Raw genomic sequence first — 16,031 nt, 5'->3', positions numbered from 1 at the left:
CCCTTCTCCCTACATCTGTATCTTTGGGGTAGATACCTAGTAGTGCAATCGCTGGGTCTTAGGAAGCTCTTAACGTCTTGAGGACCCTCCACACTCTTTTCCAGTGGGTGCACAGTTTGCATTCCCACCAACAGTGTAAGGGTTTCCCTTCCTCTGGATCCTTGCCAACATTTGTTGGTTATTTCCTGTCTTGTTAATTTTTGCCATTCTAACTGGTGTGACGTATCTCATTATGGTTTTGCTTTGTATTTCCCTGATGACAGGTGATGTTGAACATTTTTTCGTGTGTCAGCCATTTGTATGTCTGGAGAAGTGTCTGTTCATGTCTTCGGTCCTTTGAACCAGTTTTTTAAGTTGCTAAATCACAAGACATTAAAGTTTTAAAAAATTAATCACATGGCTTTCACTAAAATTGGTATTTATTTGTGTCCATTTAAAACTTCTGTTTTTATAAGCTTATGTGTGCTCTCTCAGTACTGTTGTACATTCTAAATACGTTAATAACCACACGTCCTGGAGATGACGCGCTCAGAACTTCTGCTCGGTGCGTTGCACAACGAAGTGGTTCGGGGACTAGTGTGCTAAACATTGTCACCGCAGTTCTCCTTAGTCAACTTGGTGTAGGAAAGAGAAAAATACACAGCTGACTTGAACAACACAGCGGCCGGGGGCATGGACCCCTACGTTGTCGAATATCGACTCCCTCCCAAACTCAACAACTATTCTCCACTGCTGACTGGAAGCCTCCGTATCACGGGTAGCACGTTTTGGCTGGCTCAGTCAGTGGAGCATGTGATTTTTGATCTCGAGGTTTTAAGTTTGAGCCCCATGGGGAGTATAGAGACTGCTTAAAAATAAAATCACTAGGGGCCGCCTGGGTGGCACAGCGGTTAGGCATCTGCCTTCGGCTCAGGGCGTGATGCCAGCGTTCTGGGATCGAGCCCCACATCAGGCTCCTCCGCTATGAGCCTGCTTCTTCCTCTCCCACTCCCCCTGCTTGTGTTTCCTCTCTCGCTGGCTGTCTCTGTCTCTGTCGAATAAATAAATAAAATCTTTAAAAAAAATCATAAAATCTCTAAAAAAGTCATGAGGAAATATGTTTACAGAGTCACTGTGTTCATCAAAAAGAAAGTCCACGTATATGGCAGACCCTCCCAGCTCAAACCCACGCTGTTCAAGGGCCAGCGGTTTGGATTCCCAAAGGGCTGGATCTTAGACCTGCAAGAATGGGTGTGTATCATTAATTATAGAAAGTGATTGTGTTTAAATCCTCCTCCTCCTAGCTGTGTGTCAGGTCCAGTCTTTTCTCCCTGACGGATAAAGGCACATGAAGTTGCAAAGCTCCTGAATAGTAGAACATTCTGAGCTTTTTTGAGGCACTGAGATGCGTATTTAGATCTCTAATACTACACTTGATATTTATAAACATCTGTGTACAATAAAACCACAGGCTTCCGGTTCCCGTGCTGGAGCAAGTGTGGTCTTGGGGGGCAACCAAGGAGGGGAGGTGGGGAGTGAGAAGGTGCACGACAGCTCCACGTGGTTCAGAGTGTCCCCACGTGTCGGGTGTTGTGGTGGGCCACCGACTCTGTTAACTCCAGGCCTCGTATCGCCCTGAGACGGAGGCAGTGGTTCACAGAGAGTGGTCCCTGGACCAGCAGCCCCAGCATGGCCATCGCTTGCAAACTGGTTAGAAGTGGAAGTGCTCCGGTCCCCACACAGGCCTGCTGACTCAGAAAGTCGGGGGACGGGGGGCCCAGCGGTCTGTGCTTTCAGAGGTCTTCTGGATGGTTCTGGTGCACACTCACATTTGAGACCCTGTGATCTTAGGTGCTGCAGTGACCTCGGATGGCATGATGTCGTCACTCACCTCGGTCTCGCTGGCGAGCTATGCTGCGAAGCCAGAGCTGGATCTCCCGGTGGGCGCCGTGGGCTCTGGCTCTGACGTGCACGGCGGTGGTGCCCGTGCTCCCTGACCGTCCGGGGACCGTGTCCATGAGGGAGCGGTGTATGAGAGGATGGGAGGCCGAATGCTGCTCTGCCATGTCAGGGAACTCTGGAGGAGCGGAGCTGTCAGGCAGGAGGAGGGAGGGGTGGCCCAGGTTAACATCCTCAAGGACAAAGAATCCAGGCTACCCAGGGCTACGGAGGCCTGGCTGGGGGACCTCCAGGGAAAATTCCCATCCGGAGACAAATGGGCTTGATCTGGCTCTTGTGTGCAGATTTCTCCGTTATCTCTGAGAAATGTAAATAGTCACTGGGAGCTGGGCCAGATTCTCATCCTGACCCACTGCGAACAGCCAGGCTGCTTGAGAGGTCAGAGTTCAGGAGGAAAGCCTGCGCCCCACCACACGACTTCTGTGCTTTCAAGAAAAAACCGAGGGAAGGAGGGAAAGAAGGAGAGAAGGAAGCCAGAGAAGGTCTGAAGGGAGAAGGACCTGGTTTCTCGTGACTTTTTGGTGCTTATTTGCAAGGCAGGCGAACACGTGATTTCTAATTGAAAGATGGTTCTAACTGACAATGTACTTGACAGAGGTCAGTTAGTATAGTATTATCAGCTACTCTGTAACCGAGAGTAATTCTTGGGTTTGGGCACTTTTAAAAAAAAACCCTGAAGAGTTCGGGACACAAACCAAAAGGGAAGTGCCCCCGGTGAGACCGGAGGAGGTGGGAGAGGCTCGCGGCTGCTGGCTCCACGCGGCCTGGAAAGCACAGCTCTGGGGGACAGGGAGGACCCCGATCCGGCACGTGCCCCCGCTGTGTGGGCTTGCGCAGTCATTCTCGGCCCTGCCGCTCGAGCTCTGGCCGGGGTACAGGTGGCTGGCTGGGCGGGCTGGTCGTGAGGACTAAGTTCCTGGCTGACTGAGCGGTCCTCGCCAGCACCCGGTTGCTGGGCCTCCACCCCAGCTGGCGTTCAGCGTGGGCCGAGGGGATGCACCCCACGACGCGGCCCGATGGGTTACAATGGCTGTCTCCGGCCTCGGGTTGGGAGGCATTGGAGGAGCCAGAGCCATCTTTGGGATCCGGCTATGGGGTTCCCACGTGAGCACTCTTGCCATTTGGGGCCTGGTTATTCTTTGGGGTGGGGACCGTCCAGTACACCGTGCGGCGTTCAGCAGCTCCCTGTCCCCAGAAGCCGGTACTTCGCGCCCCCAGCCCCACGGTGTGACAGTGTCTCCAGAGCATTGCCACGTGTCCCTGAGCAGGGAGTGGGGCCAGGGTGAGGTCGAGCTGGGGTCGTACGCCTTTGGATTTAGGTGGGTTGAGTTGTTCCGACACCTGCTACGACACAGATGAACCTTGAGGACATGATGCTCTGTGAAAGAAGCCAGTCACTGGGGTTGAACACTGTTGGATTCCAATGACACCAGACGCTTAGAATAGTCAAGATCGTAGGGACCCGAAGAGTAGTGGCCAGGGGCTGCGGCGGGTGCAACGGGGGCCCAGCGGTACGGGGCGGGTTCAGTGTCGTGAGATGGAGAGTCATGGAAATGGGTGGTAGGGCCACATGGCATTACGAATGCAGTTAGTACACTGGACTCTACGCTAAAACGTGACTACGATAGCAAATTGTATGTTATGTGTATTTTATCACAATAAAACGAACCTAAATCAGTTGGATATGTTGGATATGTTGTGTGNCGGGGGCCCAGCGGTACGGGGCGGGTTCAGTGTCGTGAGATGGAGAGTCATGGAAATGGGTGGTAGGGCCACGCGGCATTACGAATGCAGTTAGTACACTGGACTCTACGCTAAAACGTGACTACGATGGCAAATTGTATGTTATGTGTATTTTATCACAATAAAACGAACCTAAATCAGTTGGATATGTTTGTGTGGGTTTCTNGATATGTTGTGTGGGTCCGTCCCACGGCAGACTGATCCTCCTACCCTATTCCGCATCTCAGAATTGTTTCAGGTACTCGGCCTCCTTTGTCTTTTCATCTAAATTTGAGAATAATCCTGTCTCTGGCTACAAAATGTCTTGCTGGGATTTTAACAGGAGTGGTGTTAAGCTTGCAGCTCATTCTGGGGGGAGTCGGCGTCTTCCCGGGCACTGAGCCCCCCAGTCCGGGAGCGTGACTCGGTTTCTTAGAGCTGCTGTGATTTTCCTCATCGGCACCTTGTGTTTCAGTGCTTAGATCCAGACATGTTTTGTTAGATTTACCCCGAGGCGTTTCATTCGTTGAGCGATTGTAAGCGATTTTTAATTTTCAGAGTCTGCGTGTTCCTTGCCACCTTGTAGAAGGAGGCTTGGTTTCCCTAGGTTCACGTGCTCTGAGCCTCGCCGAGTTCCCCTCTAGGTTCTAGGAGTTTCTATAGACTCCTGGGGATTCTCCAAGCGAACAGTCATGTCGTCTGCAAGGAGGGGCTGTTCTGTGTTTCTTTTCAGACCCACGTGTCTTTTGTCCCCTTGCCATGTCTTCTGCACCAGCTGGGACTCCAGCACCGCGGTGGGTAACTGGTCTGAGTGGGTGTCCTGGCCGTGTTAGGAGGGAGGGAGATGTGCAGTCCTTCCTGAGTATGATGTTACTGTAGGGTTTTTGACACACATGCTTTTATCACGCTGAGGAGGACCCCCCATCCCTATTTTTCAGAGGGTTTTTATCATGAAGGGGTGTGGAATTTTGTCAAATGCTTTTTTTGTGCCTACTGATATGATCCCACGATTTTTCTTTGTGCTGACCGAGGGTGGTTGATTACATTGGTTGACTTTTGAATATTGACCCAGCTTTGCATCCCTGAGATACTCCACTGGGTCATAATGTACACATCTTTTTTACATATTGCTGAATTCTATTTGCTAACATTTTGTTAAAGATTTTTGCATCTATATTCATAAGGGTTATCGGTCTATGGTTTTCTTTTCTTTTTTTTGTAGTGTCTCTGGTTTCGGCATCAGGTAACACCAACTTCACAGAATGAACCGGTAAATGCTCCCCCCTCTTCTTTTCCTGGAAGAGCTGTGGGAAGTTGGTGTTAATTTTTCTCCAAAAGTTTGGTAGAATTCTCCTGTGAAGTCATCTGACCTGGAGCTTCCTTTGGGGGAGTTTTTAAGCTACAAATTCAATCCCCTTAATTGTCGGGGGACTGCTAAGTCCTCTATTTCATGTTGGGTCCATTGTGGTAGGTTGTGTGATTCCCAGGAAGTGGCCCACTGGGTTCGGGCTTTTAGATTTATTTATGTTATTAGGTGGTTTTAATAAAGAATCCATTCTTTTTCATGGATTTTATGATGTATGTAGAATTTGACAGTTTTTTTTAAGGATTTTATTTATTTATTTGTCAGAGAGTGAGAGCACAAGCAGGGGGAGTGGCAGGCAGGGGAGAAGCAGGCTCCCCACTGAGCAAGGAGCCTGACCTAGGACTCTATCCCAGGACCCCGGGATCATGATTTGAGCCAAGGGCAGACGTTTAACTGACTGAGCCACCCAGGCGACCCTGAATTTGACAGTTTTTACAAAATTTGCAATCTGTTGTCACTTCTTTTAGTCTAAATAAAAATGCACCTTCCATGTAACCTTTGGTGATCATAATTGTATGTGTGTATCTTTTTCTTTTTTTTAAAGATTTTATTTATTTATTTGACAGAGATAGAGACAGCCCGCGAGAGAGGGAACACAAGCAGGGGGAGTGGGAGAGGAAGAAGCAGGCTCCCAGTGGAGGAGCCTGATGTGGGGTTCGATCCCAGAATGCCGGGATCACGCCCTGAGCTGAAGGCAGACGCTTAACCGCTGTGCCACCCAGGCGCCCTTGTGTGTATCTTTTTCTTAAAGATAAGAAAGCACCCCTCCCCTCATCAGGTAAGAGCCAGGAGCTGGATCCACCCAGCACAGAGACGTGTTTTGCCTTTGCGTGAAATGTCAGTGAGTTTGGGTCTGGCCGTGGGTTAGGTCTCGACAGGCAGTAAGTAGACAAGCAGGGAACGCCTGGAAGCATGGAAGGAAACGTGTCAGCCACATTTATTTCTGTCTGATGTGACACCCGGTGATGATGACCGCTCTTCATGCTTTCCTCAACACCCACCATCCCCTTGCTTGCTTTTTCAGAAGGAGAAGAGAAAGAGAACAGAACAGACACAGAGGAGTCGGGCTGGGGTGCTTGGGGGGAAGAGCTGGAAGGGCCTCTCCGGCAGGTCTGCGGCCTGACCCCGGGGCTGCTCCAGCGTTCCCACACTCTCCTCGGCCTCCCGCAGGACAGCTGATGTATTTCAAACAGGAAGCTCTGCAGATAAGGCTGCAATGCCGGCCTGATTCGCTGGGCAGCCTGACAGCCCGGGCTGTGCTCGCCTGGCCTGCGGGGCTCGGCGGCCGCTGTAAATAGCAGCCATGAGGCTCCCCGGCGCAGTGTCCTCGCGGGTCCCCGACGGTCAGGACGCCCCCTTTGCCTGGCGTGTGCTGCAGGTAGGGACTCTGCCTGGTGACTGGCAGCCTTGGGGAGCAGGGCGCGGGTTTGCTGGTCGATGGGAAGACGCTGAGCTAGGAAGGTGAGGTTCCAGACGCGGCCAGAGCGAGGACTCAGGTGGAGGGGGGGATGGGAATCTGTTCTTCGGTCCTCACGAAGGACGGAGTCTGTCAAATGGATAGAATTCCACGGTCTGATTAGTTTAGGAGTTCACGGGGGAAACCTGGTGGGGCTGGCTTACGAGGAGGAGTCAGAGCCACCAGCCAGGCCACAAGACCACCGAGTGACGAGTGACACCGTCTCAGCTCTGTGCATGGCCAAGAGGTGGAGCCGTGTTTTCCCGAATCCCCAGTCCCCGTGTGAAAGGTGGCCATAGCACCAACCGCGTGTTCCCGGGGAATATCCGCCACCTGCAGGTGGGGCCACGTGGACCACAGCAATAATCTGTACTCCCCCGTGGCTCTGTCCTGGGCTCAGTAATGGGGCAAAGGCAGGACTGCAGTGGGGGTCTCTGGTCTCCCAAACTGCAAAAGACATGGTGTGACAGGGCCCTCCCTGCCTTGCCAGCTGGCTGTCACAAGAGTCCTTCCAGTCCTTAGGAAAGTGGGAAAGCCGCCGCCTGTGCAACGGGACTTAGATCTGATGGGAAGCGCTTTCCTTGCCACAGAGCCAAGCCCAGCTCTCACCGGCGATAACAGCTCATCTACAAGTTTGAGAAACCTGGTGCCGGTGAGACGACAGACAGACAGATGGTTTGCGGAAAGCTAGGAGAAAGGCCTCTTCCTCCTTTGTGTGTGCCCGTTGGGTGGGCCCTGGGGAGACCCCTTGTCACCTCGGGAAGCAAGCTGTTGGGCGGGGGCTGGGAGCGCGGTGTCTGCGGAGGTCCCTGGTGCTTCTGGATGTGTTTCTGTGGCTATAAATGCCGCAGATCTTTAATGAAAATGGAGCATTGTGAGTTTGGCAAATTACGCCACATTTTTTTTCATTTTCTATTTCAGTCTTTTTTTAAAAAAGATATTATTTATTTGAGAGAGAGAGAATTTCATTCTTACCATGAACTTCTACGAAGAATTCCAAGTTGATTTCCCCTCAGAAACCCTGGCTTCATGCACTGAAGGGACGGTGGGAACCTCCTGGTCTCTGGCTGGATCAGGATGTGGTTCTTACAGAGGGCGCTGGCCTCTTCGTTTACAAACGGAATTCCTCTCCCACGAGGACAGGGAAGAGTTGGAACTCCCGGGGCAGGGGCTCCCCCCAGGGCTGCCCTGCTCTCCTCCGTGGAGAGGCAGATGCGTGAGCGGGCGAGGGCCGCGGCCCACAGGAAGGGGTTCGGGCTCGGCTTGTGTGGCTTGTGCAGGGCTGTCCCCTGGCCCTGCACCTCCTTTCCTGGGAGGTGGCGGCTGCCCTCCCTTGAAGCCGTGTTTGGGAGCTGGGAGTCGCGCTGAGCAGCTTGGCTGTCTCCTGACACAACCGTTTCTAGCTGGAGAGGAAGCTCCCATGTCAGCTTTTCACACCTGAGACATTTAAAAAAAATCTAAACCCCATCTGCCTCCACAAACACCAAGCCCGTATCCGTAGGCTTCAGCTCAAATGTAGGTGGATTGAATGCTTATCATGACTTGTTTTTAAATTGAGATATAATTGACATACATTGTATTATCATTACTGTTAAGAGCTACACCCTGGAAAGAAGCCACGTTTGCTTCTAAAGCAGCATTAAGCTCGTTATGGTGAAGAACACACTGTAGCAAACAGGCCTGGCTGCTCCTCTGTAGGGAAACTCTTCGGGATTCCAGGACCCTGAGGACAGGGCCCGGAACCCACTGCGAGGCCGTCCTGCACCGGCCGTGCGTCCAGGCGCTGGCCCCGGGAGTCCTGTGTGGACCTGAGGCATCAAGAGCCCCCGAGGAACGAGCAAAACCAGTAGCAGGAGAAAGCCTTAACCTCTAGGTATTGCCGTGGACGGTCTGTTCATTCATTCATTCCCTCAGGCATCCTGTTCGCTCAGTCGGGTGCCTGCAAAGCTCCTGCCGGGCCCTGCTCACAGCACCAGCTGTGTCCTCCTGTGCCTTCCAGCCTCTGTCCCCGCCCCACACCTGCTGGTGAGGGGTGCTGCCTCAGTGACACAGTGAGCTAATCGAGGAGCTATGGCTGCACGTAGTGACCTGGGGGAGCCCCGCAGCACGGTGTGGAGTGGAGCAGGCGAGCTCAGGGTGCGCAGACCCAAGGCTTGGGAGAGCCCCGGGCCAGCAAACCGGACGATATGTTGTTAGCAGTACACTGGTGTAGTGATGCTAGAAGCCGCAGGAGACACACATTCACAGCCCAAGAGCCCAGCTCCAAGGGGTAGGGAGGGGTCCAGGGCCCGGGGCCCGCGGGGGTCCGGCCCGTCCTGGGGAGCTGGCTGGCTGCACCACCTGTTCTGGGCGATGTGTCGGAGTTCCCACAGGACCACACGCGTGCCTTTGCGTGTACGAAGCATCAGCCACAGAGAAGCAGAGACGCGAATCTGGCGGCAGCCCTCAGGGTGGGGGTCCCAGTGTGGCCGGGCAAGGGAGGCGACGGTGGGCCCACAAGGGAGAGACCTGAAGGCTGGGAGGGTCCCCTGGCCAGCTATCTGAGCCTGTTCCCAGCCTGCATGCTTTCACAGTTCCCCTCGCTGTGCCCCTTCCTCGGTGCAGGAGCCCGTGTCCCGCAAGCGCTCGTGATGAAGAGGGGTCTGGCTCTGATCGGCCTGGCCTTCCTGTGGCTGCTTCCGGTGGGACATCCTCAGCAGATGGCGGAAGATGCCTGCTCCCTGCACATTCTCGTCCCAGGCCTCAAAGGTAACCTTGACCGCGGCCTCCTGAGCGTGGCTGAGACCCGAGGGCTGGTGCTGCTGCTGGCTCAGGGTCTGACGAGGTGCGCCTCAGTTTCCCCATCTGCCAAATTAAGGATGGACTACCTAATGTCTACACTTTCTTTGGCCAAGGGATTCTGAAATTCTGAAGCTAGCCACTTATCTGCACCTCAGCCCACAGGGACCCCATAAAGGCCACTACCATTTGTTCCAGGCGCCACACACGTTACCTCAAATGACTTTCACAATGAGATGACCTCATCCGGTCCATCTGGCAGATAAGGACATTCAAGGCTCAGGGACATTTAGCAATTTGCCAGATTGGGTCACACAGCTATGAAGGCCGTGCTCCTTCACTGGTTCCTGAGAGCTCTTAATTTCCTGTTTAAAAACCGAACAGACAAGCCCCAAAAGCTTTTCTCTTGCTGGCTTGCCTATGATTTCCTTCAGGTGGAGCCGATATGAGGGGCAGCAGCCCCCGGGAAAGTATCGGCCCTCGGACTGGCATCTTTGTTTAGAAAAGTCCCTGGTTTCTCCATTGCACAGGCAAGAGATTCCAAAACCTTGTACTTCCCAAGTGGGCTCAGCTCCACAATTCAAGGGACCCAGTGCAAGACCAACGTGTGGGCCTCTTGCTCAAACGTTATAAAATAACTTCAAAACAGGGACAGGGCACATGCTGCACGTGGCACGGGCGAGCGCGGGCCTCCTGCTCCAGGAGCACGAGGCCAGGGTGCGGAGGGGCCGGCCCCAGACTCACTCCCCAAATTCCCTTGTGTTCCTCCCTTCCCACTCAGTCTATGTGGACCCGAAGCCTGGTCTCTGCCAAGTGGGTCTTTGGTGGGGATGCTGCCAGCTCCTTACGGAGATGTTGGAGGAAATAGAGTCACATTTAGGGGCTATCGACCCGTGATGAGAATGCCCGCCACCAAGACAGCGCCGGGTGTCTCCGGAGACCAGACCCTTGTGAGGACAGACGGGGCTGGTGAGGGCAGGCTCCAGCCGAGGGTGGACTGGACAGGTGGCCTCAGTGAGCAGGACGGGGGTGGGTTCCCTGGAGGACAATGACGCCAATTCGGACCTTGCTTCCCAAGGCCTGTCCTCTAGCAGGTGAACGAGACACGTTCCCAGGTCGTGTGGAAGCCCTGTGGGATGTTTTGGGGCCTTGGAGCATGCGTTCCAGACACTCTGATGAAACAGCACTGCCCCGTTGTCTTGATGGCCACAGTCCGTCCACACCAAAGGGACAATTCCAGTAGAGAAACTTCTCTCTCTCTTTTTTAAAGACTTATTTATTTATTTGACAGAGAGACAGTGTGTGTGGCAAGGGAGGGGCGGGGGAGAGGGGGAATCGCAAGCAGACTCCACACTGAGCTCAGAGCCCGAGGCAGAGCTCCATTTCCCGATGCTGAGATTGTGACCTGAGCCAAAATCAAGAGTCGGACCCATAATGGACTGAGCCCCCAGACACCCCGAGAAACTTCCTATCACACTTACTGAAGTCCTTACAATCTGGGTGTCTCGTGTTCATCTCCAGCCTCACGGAGCTATAACTGACAAGTTCCATATGTTCAAGGTGACCGTTGAGTTCACAAAAACCTTGTGAAGGGATGTCACCTCACATCATTCCCATTCTCTGTTGGGGGATGGGGGCGAGGACTGGGGGAGGTCTCATTCTGTTCCAGGAACAAGGGGACCTGACTAACACACACCTCTGGGGACTTGGCTCCTCTGAGACATGACTTAGCTGCTGGGGCCTGCTTCCTCTCCCGCCGTGGGTAACGTCCGCTGTAGAAGCAGGTGCCCCGCGGCCCTTCCTCAACTGGCTGCAAAGACGTCCAAGTACCTGGTGTGTGTCTTCCTTGTGGGGTCGAGAATTTCCCCCAGTGCCATCGAGGCAAAGGCTTTGTGCCACAGATCTTCATGTGATTGGCAGGGAGGCAAGCTAGAGGTAAATACTAGCCACGTGTTCTTTGCTTCTTTGAGGGAGGAGAGAGCAGGTTGTCCATGATGGAGCATGAGCTGGATGCTTGAAATGTTAGCCTCTCCCAGCAGAGAAATAACTCGTCACGTAGAACTTCGTATGGTTCATTGGTCCCAAATCAATAACTGATAAAGGACAGGATGTGGGGAGAGGACATGGGGCTCCCTGGGCAGACAGTGTGGGGTGTGTGTGAGTTTTGGGGGAGGTTTATAGCAATATTGTCCCGGGGTTCTCACCAGAGAGGCCACAGCTCTGAATGTCCCCTGAGACCAGCAGCCGACAGACCCTTCGGGCCCTTGCCAACAAGGACCAGCTCTTGAAAGCAGCTTTGTTCTTGAGAAGCACATCTAGGGCTGGGCTCCGAGGAGGAGGCCAAGGTCACTAGGAAAGAGTGGGACCAGGAGCATCCTGGCACTGATGTCTCCCTTGCAGCCCATTCCCAGGGTGGGTGCAAGGGACCGGAGGCAGCTCCTGCTGCAACACCCACGTGGTGTCTTCTAGGACGCAGTGCACCCGGTCCTCGGAGCTGGGGGCTTACGCTGCCCAGGCGCTGGGGAGGCCCTCTGCCTCCGGGCTCTGGACGCCCCCACGACAGGGACCACAGGGGAGCTCAGTCACCTGCCCCTGCTAGTACTGGCCGAGACAGTCATCCATGGTGCAGGATCTTGGGAACTGTGTTTGAGGGATTTTCTGATGATTTGAGAGAGAGAAGACCCATGTGAGGTCACGCTCTGAGAAAGTCTTGTTTTTAATGGAACAGTAGTCCTTCCTGCCTTAGGAAGAGGACTTGTGGGGCACAAGGTAGCGCTTGGTGCCGCTCAGGGACTTTCTGCGCCGGGAGCCTTGCTACACACACAGGTGTGTCAGGCTCGACGCGGCAGGAGGCAGAGAGCCCGCGGCAGTCACCAGGGCTGCGTCCTCACTGCCTTCTCTCTACGAGGATCGTGAAGCTGGGTGCGCACTGTTGGTTCACTGGTGGTCTGGTTGTCTCAGTCCTTCTCTGCGAAGGCTTGGATGCCCTAGGGAGGGGTGGTCACGACGTGCTGCCCACTTCTCCTGGCCTGGCTCCTCCTCTGTAAGCTGGACATGACCACGTGGTGGGGCGAGCTTATGGGATGCACGCGGGGGATGCACGCGGGGGGAACGCTGGGCGCAGGCTCTGGGCTCATCTTCCTCCACAAAAGCTGCCTGGCGTGCTCGGCGTGAATTTCCTACAAGTGTTGACAGAGCACCTTTGTGGTCAAGGCCTCTCCCGGGTGCGCCGGGAGCCCCCGGGCTGTGGGACATGCGCTCCATCTTCCAGGGGTTTGCGTGCTGTGGGGGAGCTGGCACGTGGGAGCAGGTGCTGACCCCCAGGCGGTGACACACGCTGGCCCCGGCGTGACGACCTCAGCGCTACACCTGCCCCTCTCCCCGACACGCGGCTGGGCCCCGCTACCTCCGCGACCACGCCTGCCGGTGCTTCCTGCAGCCCCATGCGGGACCTGTGAGCGCCGGCCTCTCCCGCCCGCGCCCGCACCTGTGCACCTGCCACTCCTGGTCTCTGGCACCGCACCTGTGCAGGTGCCGTCCCCTCTCTGCCAGCGTTTTTCCCGCGCTTCGCCTGGCTACGGCAGGTCTCAGCTAGAAGTCGCTTCATCAGAGAGCCCTTTTCTGATCTCAATCTCAATTACGGCTTTTTCGGGTTGAAATTATTGCCTCATTTTATCTTACTTGATCTTGTATCCTGTGCTGCTAATGAGACTTCTTACGTCAGCCTGACTTGTCAGGTGCCTGTCATCTTTACAGATTCTTCCTCCTCTTGGGTAACTGCTAGAATCTTCTCTTTATTCCTGAGGTTCTGCAATGTCCCTGTGACAGATCTAAGTTATTTCCCCTCATGTGTCCCGCATGGTTCCCCGTGGCACTTGCACTGTGTTCTTCCACGCCTCCCCTCGTGCCCGGAGGTCACAGCTCTTAAATCCGCATGAAGTCATGGCTTCAAATGTCTGTTCCCCCTTTTCTGGAATTCCTTTAAGGAGGACCTTGGCGTTCGTGGGGCTTTTCTTCACTTTCCACTTGATAACTTTAAATCCAAACAAAACTTTCCAGTCCCTTATCTCTTCGCATCGCACTGTGGAAACAGCCTTCATCCTGACCACTGTCTCCTGGAGTGGCTTGTATCATTGGCCACCTTGCTACCCGCCCTTTCTGTAGAGCGATTTGCTTCAAAAATTAATTTCACATGCAAGATTTCCAGTTGTTTCTTCCCAGTGCTTTTTACATTTGTTCCTAGATCCTATTCTCTCTTTGCCTTTATGAAGATACTCAGCATCTCATTTCAGGGTCAGACGCCGACTGCCCCAAGAGTCCCGTTCCTCTGTGAGCTCTCTCCCAGCTGTTGGTGCTCCTCAAATGTCCGCAGGTTGTTGGTGGCAAGCTCGGTCTGTTAGTTGGTGTTTCTCGCTGTTCTATCAACATGTCTCCAAGTATTGCGATTGTAATAATTTCCTTTTTTAAGAAAGGTAAAGTACCCAGAGATTCAAGGGCCACGTATGTGCGCTAGGCCTGTGTGAGCCCAGCCTTCAACAGGGGGCTGGATGGAGCCTTCAGGGCCGGGGCACGCAGGTGACGGTGACACACAGCTGTCTTCTAGATGTTGTTGGCACTCACTTTGCTTTTCTCTTTGTGTACTTTAGTTTAAATGGGATGTCCCTTCTTCAGGCCAGATGATCAGTTCTGGGCATCTTGTTGGGGCTCTGTGACCTCGGTGAACCCTCTCACCAAGCGTGAGTGCCAAGGAGAGTCGCAGGGAACTGAAGTAACTTAGATGCCGCGCAGGGTGTGCGCACCTGGAGAGGTACACCGACCCCTGTCGGCACCATGTGCTCCCGTGGGGGACCGGAACAGCGGTCAGGCGGACGAGCCCTGTAATGTGCAACAAGGTTCTGGTCACTGGGGAGAAGAGACACCGGTGAGGGTATAGGGAGGAGCAACCTGGAGAGTCAGGTGGGGAGGTGGCCGTCAAGCCCTGGGCTCTGATGGAGACCTACTGAGGACAGTTTCACAAACGGGACATTATTTGTCACCACATTCAGCTTGTTGGTGGTTCTAAGAAGGGACATAGCATAATTGGATCTGTGTTTTAGGAGGAAGGTTTGGGTGTGGATTAGAGTCGGGGAGGACGAGGCCTAGGGAGGGACCTTGATGTCTCCCATCGGGACTCCAGCCTTTGCTCCCGCCACACCCTCTGCTGCTTGCGGCGCCTCCACGTTCTGTGCACGTCTGTCCTACATCAGCAGTGGGAGCGCAGTCCCCAAAGCTGCACGGAGCCCCGGGGCCGCCCGACTGGGCCGGAACATGGACAGGACAGGGAGTGGGCCGGGCAGACCCCACAGGGCTGGGCAGAGGCTTGCTCTTCACTAAGGAGGGAGACTGAATAGCAGAGATGACACCGGGCCCGGGGTTTGCAGTCAGGAGAATCATGGGGAGAATCGACCAGAACCAGGGACGTCACAGGAGGGACTCCTCTCCGGGGAAAAACCGTCAGGTCGATGTGCAGCGTGCTAAGTGGGAATATTAGGAGATGAACAGCCCATCTCCCTGTTTCAGTTCTGAATGAGATAAGAGACAGATCAAAGACTAGCAGGTGGCTAGTGACCAGGACTCGTGACAAAGGCTGGGGGGCATGGGCTGAAAGCAGGGCACACCTGGCCAGGGACCCCGAATCAGGCGGATGTGCCCACCTGGTCACAGGCTCCCCAGCCCCAAGTGAGTGCTGCAGGTGGGTGTGGGCAGCTCGTGCTGAAGGGACCAGGGGATACAGAGGGACACCTGGACAAGGGAGATCCTCGAGACCCCAGCTCTCCTCATGCTGCCAGGAGGGGTCTCAGGGAGTGCTGTGCACCAGAGGTCAGGCCAGCCCAGAGGGATAGTTGGAGAGAGGGATGTAACATCCCTAGAGGGGGTGAGGAGGGCCCGGAAGCAGAGTCCGACACAGATTGAGGCAGGGAAACCTGAGAGCCCTCTGTGATGGAGGGTGGGAAGGGGGGAAAGCCCATGGGGGTGGGAGATGGTCAGGATAAGAGATGAAATCTCCTGGGGGCTGGGGCGGCGGAGAGGAAGGCCGAGGGGCCTGGCTGGCAGCACACGCAGGGTGAGAGGAGGACACTGGAATGTGTGCTCAGAAGGAGGTCCTAAATGCAGTGACTTCTTCCACAGGGGATGCTGGAGAGAAGGGAGACAAAGGCGCGCCGGGACGGCCTGGAAGAGTCGGCCCCACAGGAGAGAAAGGTACCTGCCGCTCCTCGGCCCCGCTGAGGTCTGGCCCTTCTCAGCCCCTGTGAGATCTGCCCAAGAGGGCACCTGCAGGAGCCACAGGGAGATGAAGGGCGCGGGGATTCGAGAGCAGTCTGACACCCGCGTAGTGAGCCTGGTACACAGTGCTCCTTGCGCTCCGAGAAACAGAGCGCGTCCTGGGAGCAGCACATGACAGGGCGGTCACGTGCATGCAAACTCGGCCCCAGCCTGGCCCCTCACCGGCCTCATCTGCAACATGGGGGTCATTCGGGAGCATTACACAGATAAGTGCAGTTGCGAGGGTGTGCAAGAAACTCTGAAGGTGTGCCAAAAGTTATGGACGTCTGTGAGCAGACAAGGAGGTGTGCAAGCAGTGATGGAGGTGTGTAAACAGAGAAGGGGGTGTGCACAGTGATGGAGGTGTGTAAACAGAGAAGGGGGTGTGTAAGCGGTGATGGAGGTGTGTAAACAGATAAAGGCGTGTGTAAGCGGTGATGGAGGTGTGTAAACAGATAAGGGGGTGTG

General features: G+C 54.6%; 1 protein-coding gene across 6 annotated transcripts in view; it reads left to right on the top strand.

The window, feature by feature from the left end:
* Nucleotides 1-6,173: 6,173 nt before the first annotated feature.
* COLEC11 (collectin subfamily member 11) overlaps nt 6,174-16,031 on the top strand; it is a 27,888-nt gene continuing 18,030 nt past the window's right edge. The window contains exons 1-3 of one of the 6 annotated variants that reach the window (XM_034659963.1): nt 6,206-6,404; nt 9,087-9,230; nt 15,429-15,500. In XM_034659963.1, the coding sequence (XP_034515854.1) occupies nt 9,113-9,230; nt 15,429-15,500 (190 nt within the window). In that variant the 5' untranslated portion in view covers nt 6,206-6,404; nt 9,087-9,112. Of the gene's footprint in view, nt 6,405-9,086; nt 9,231-15,428; nt 15,501-16,031 lie in introns of all 6 variants that reach the window. The other 5 variants (XM_034659964.1, XM_034659967.1, XM_034659965.1 and 2 more) reach the window with 5 other exon arrangements.

Source organism: Ailuropoda melanoleuca, chromosome 4 (genome assembly GCF_002007445.2).
Source record: "Ailuropoda melanoleuca isolate Jingjing chromosome 4, ASM200744v2, whole genome shotgun sequence".
Taxonomy (NCBI): Eukaryota; Metazoa; Chordata; class Mammalia; order Carnivora; family Ursidae; genus Ailuropoda; species Ailuropoda melanoleuca.
The sequence above is the reverse complement of the archived record's forward strand: the minus strand, read 5'-3'. Positions and strand labels throughout refer to the sequence as shown.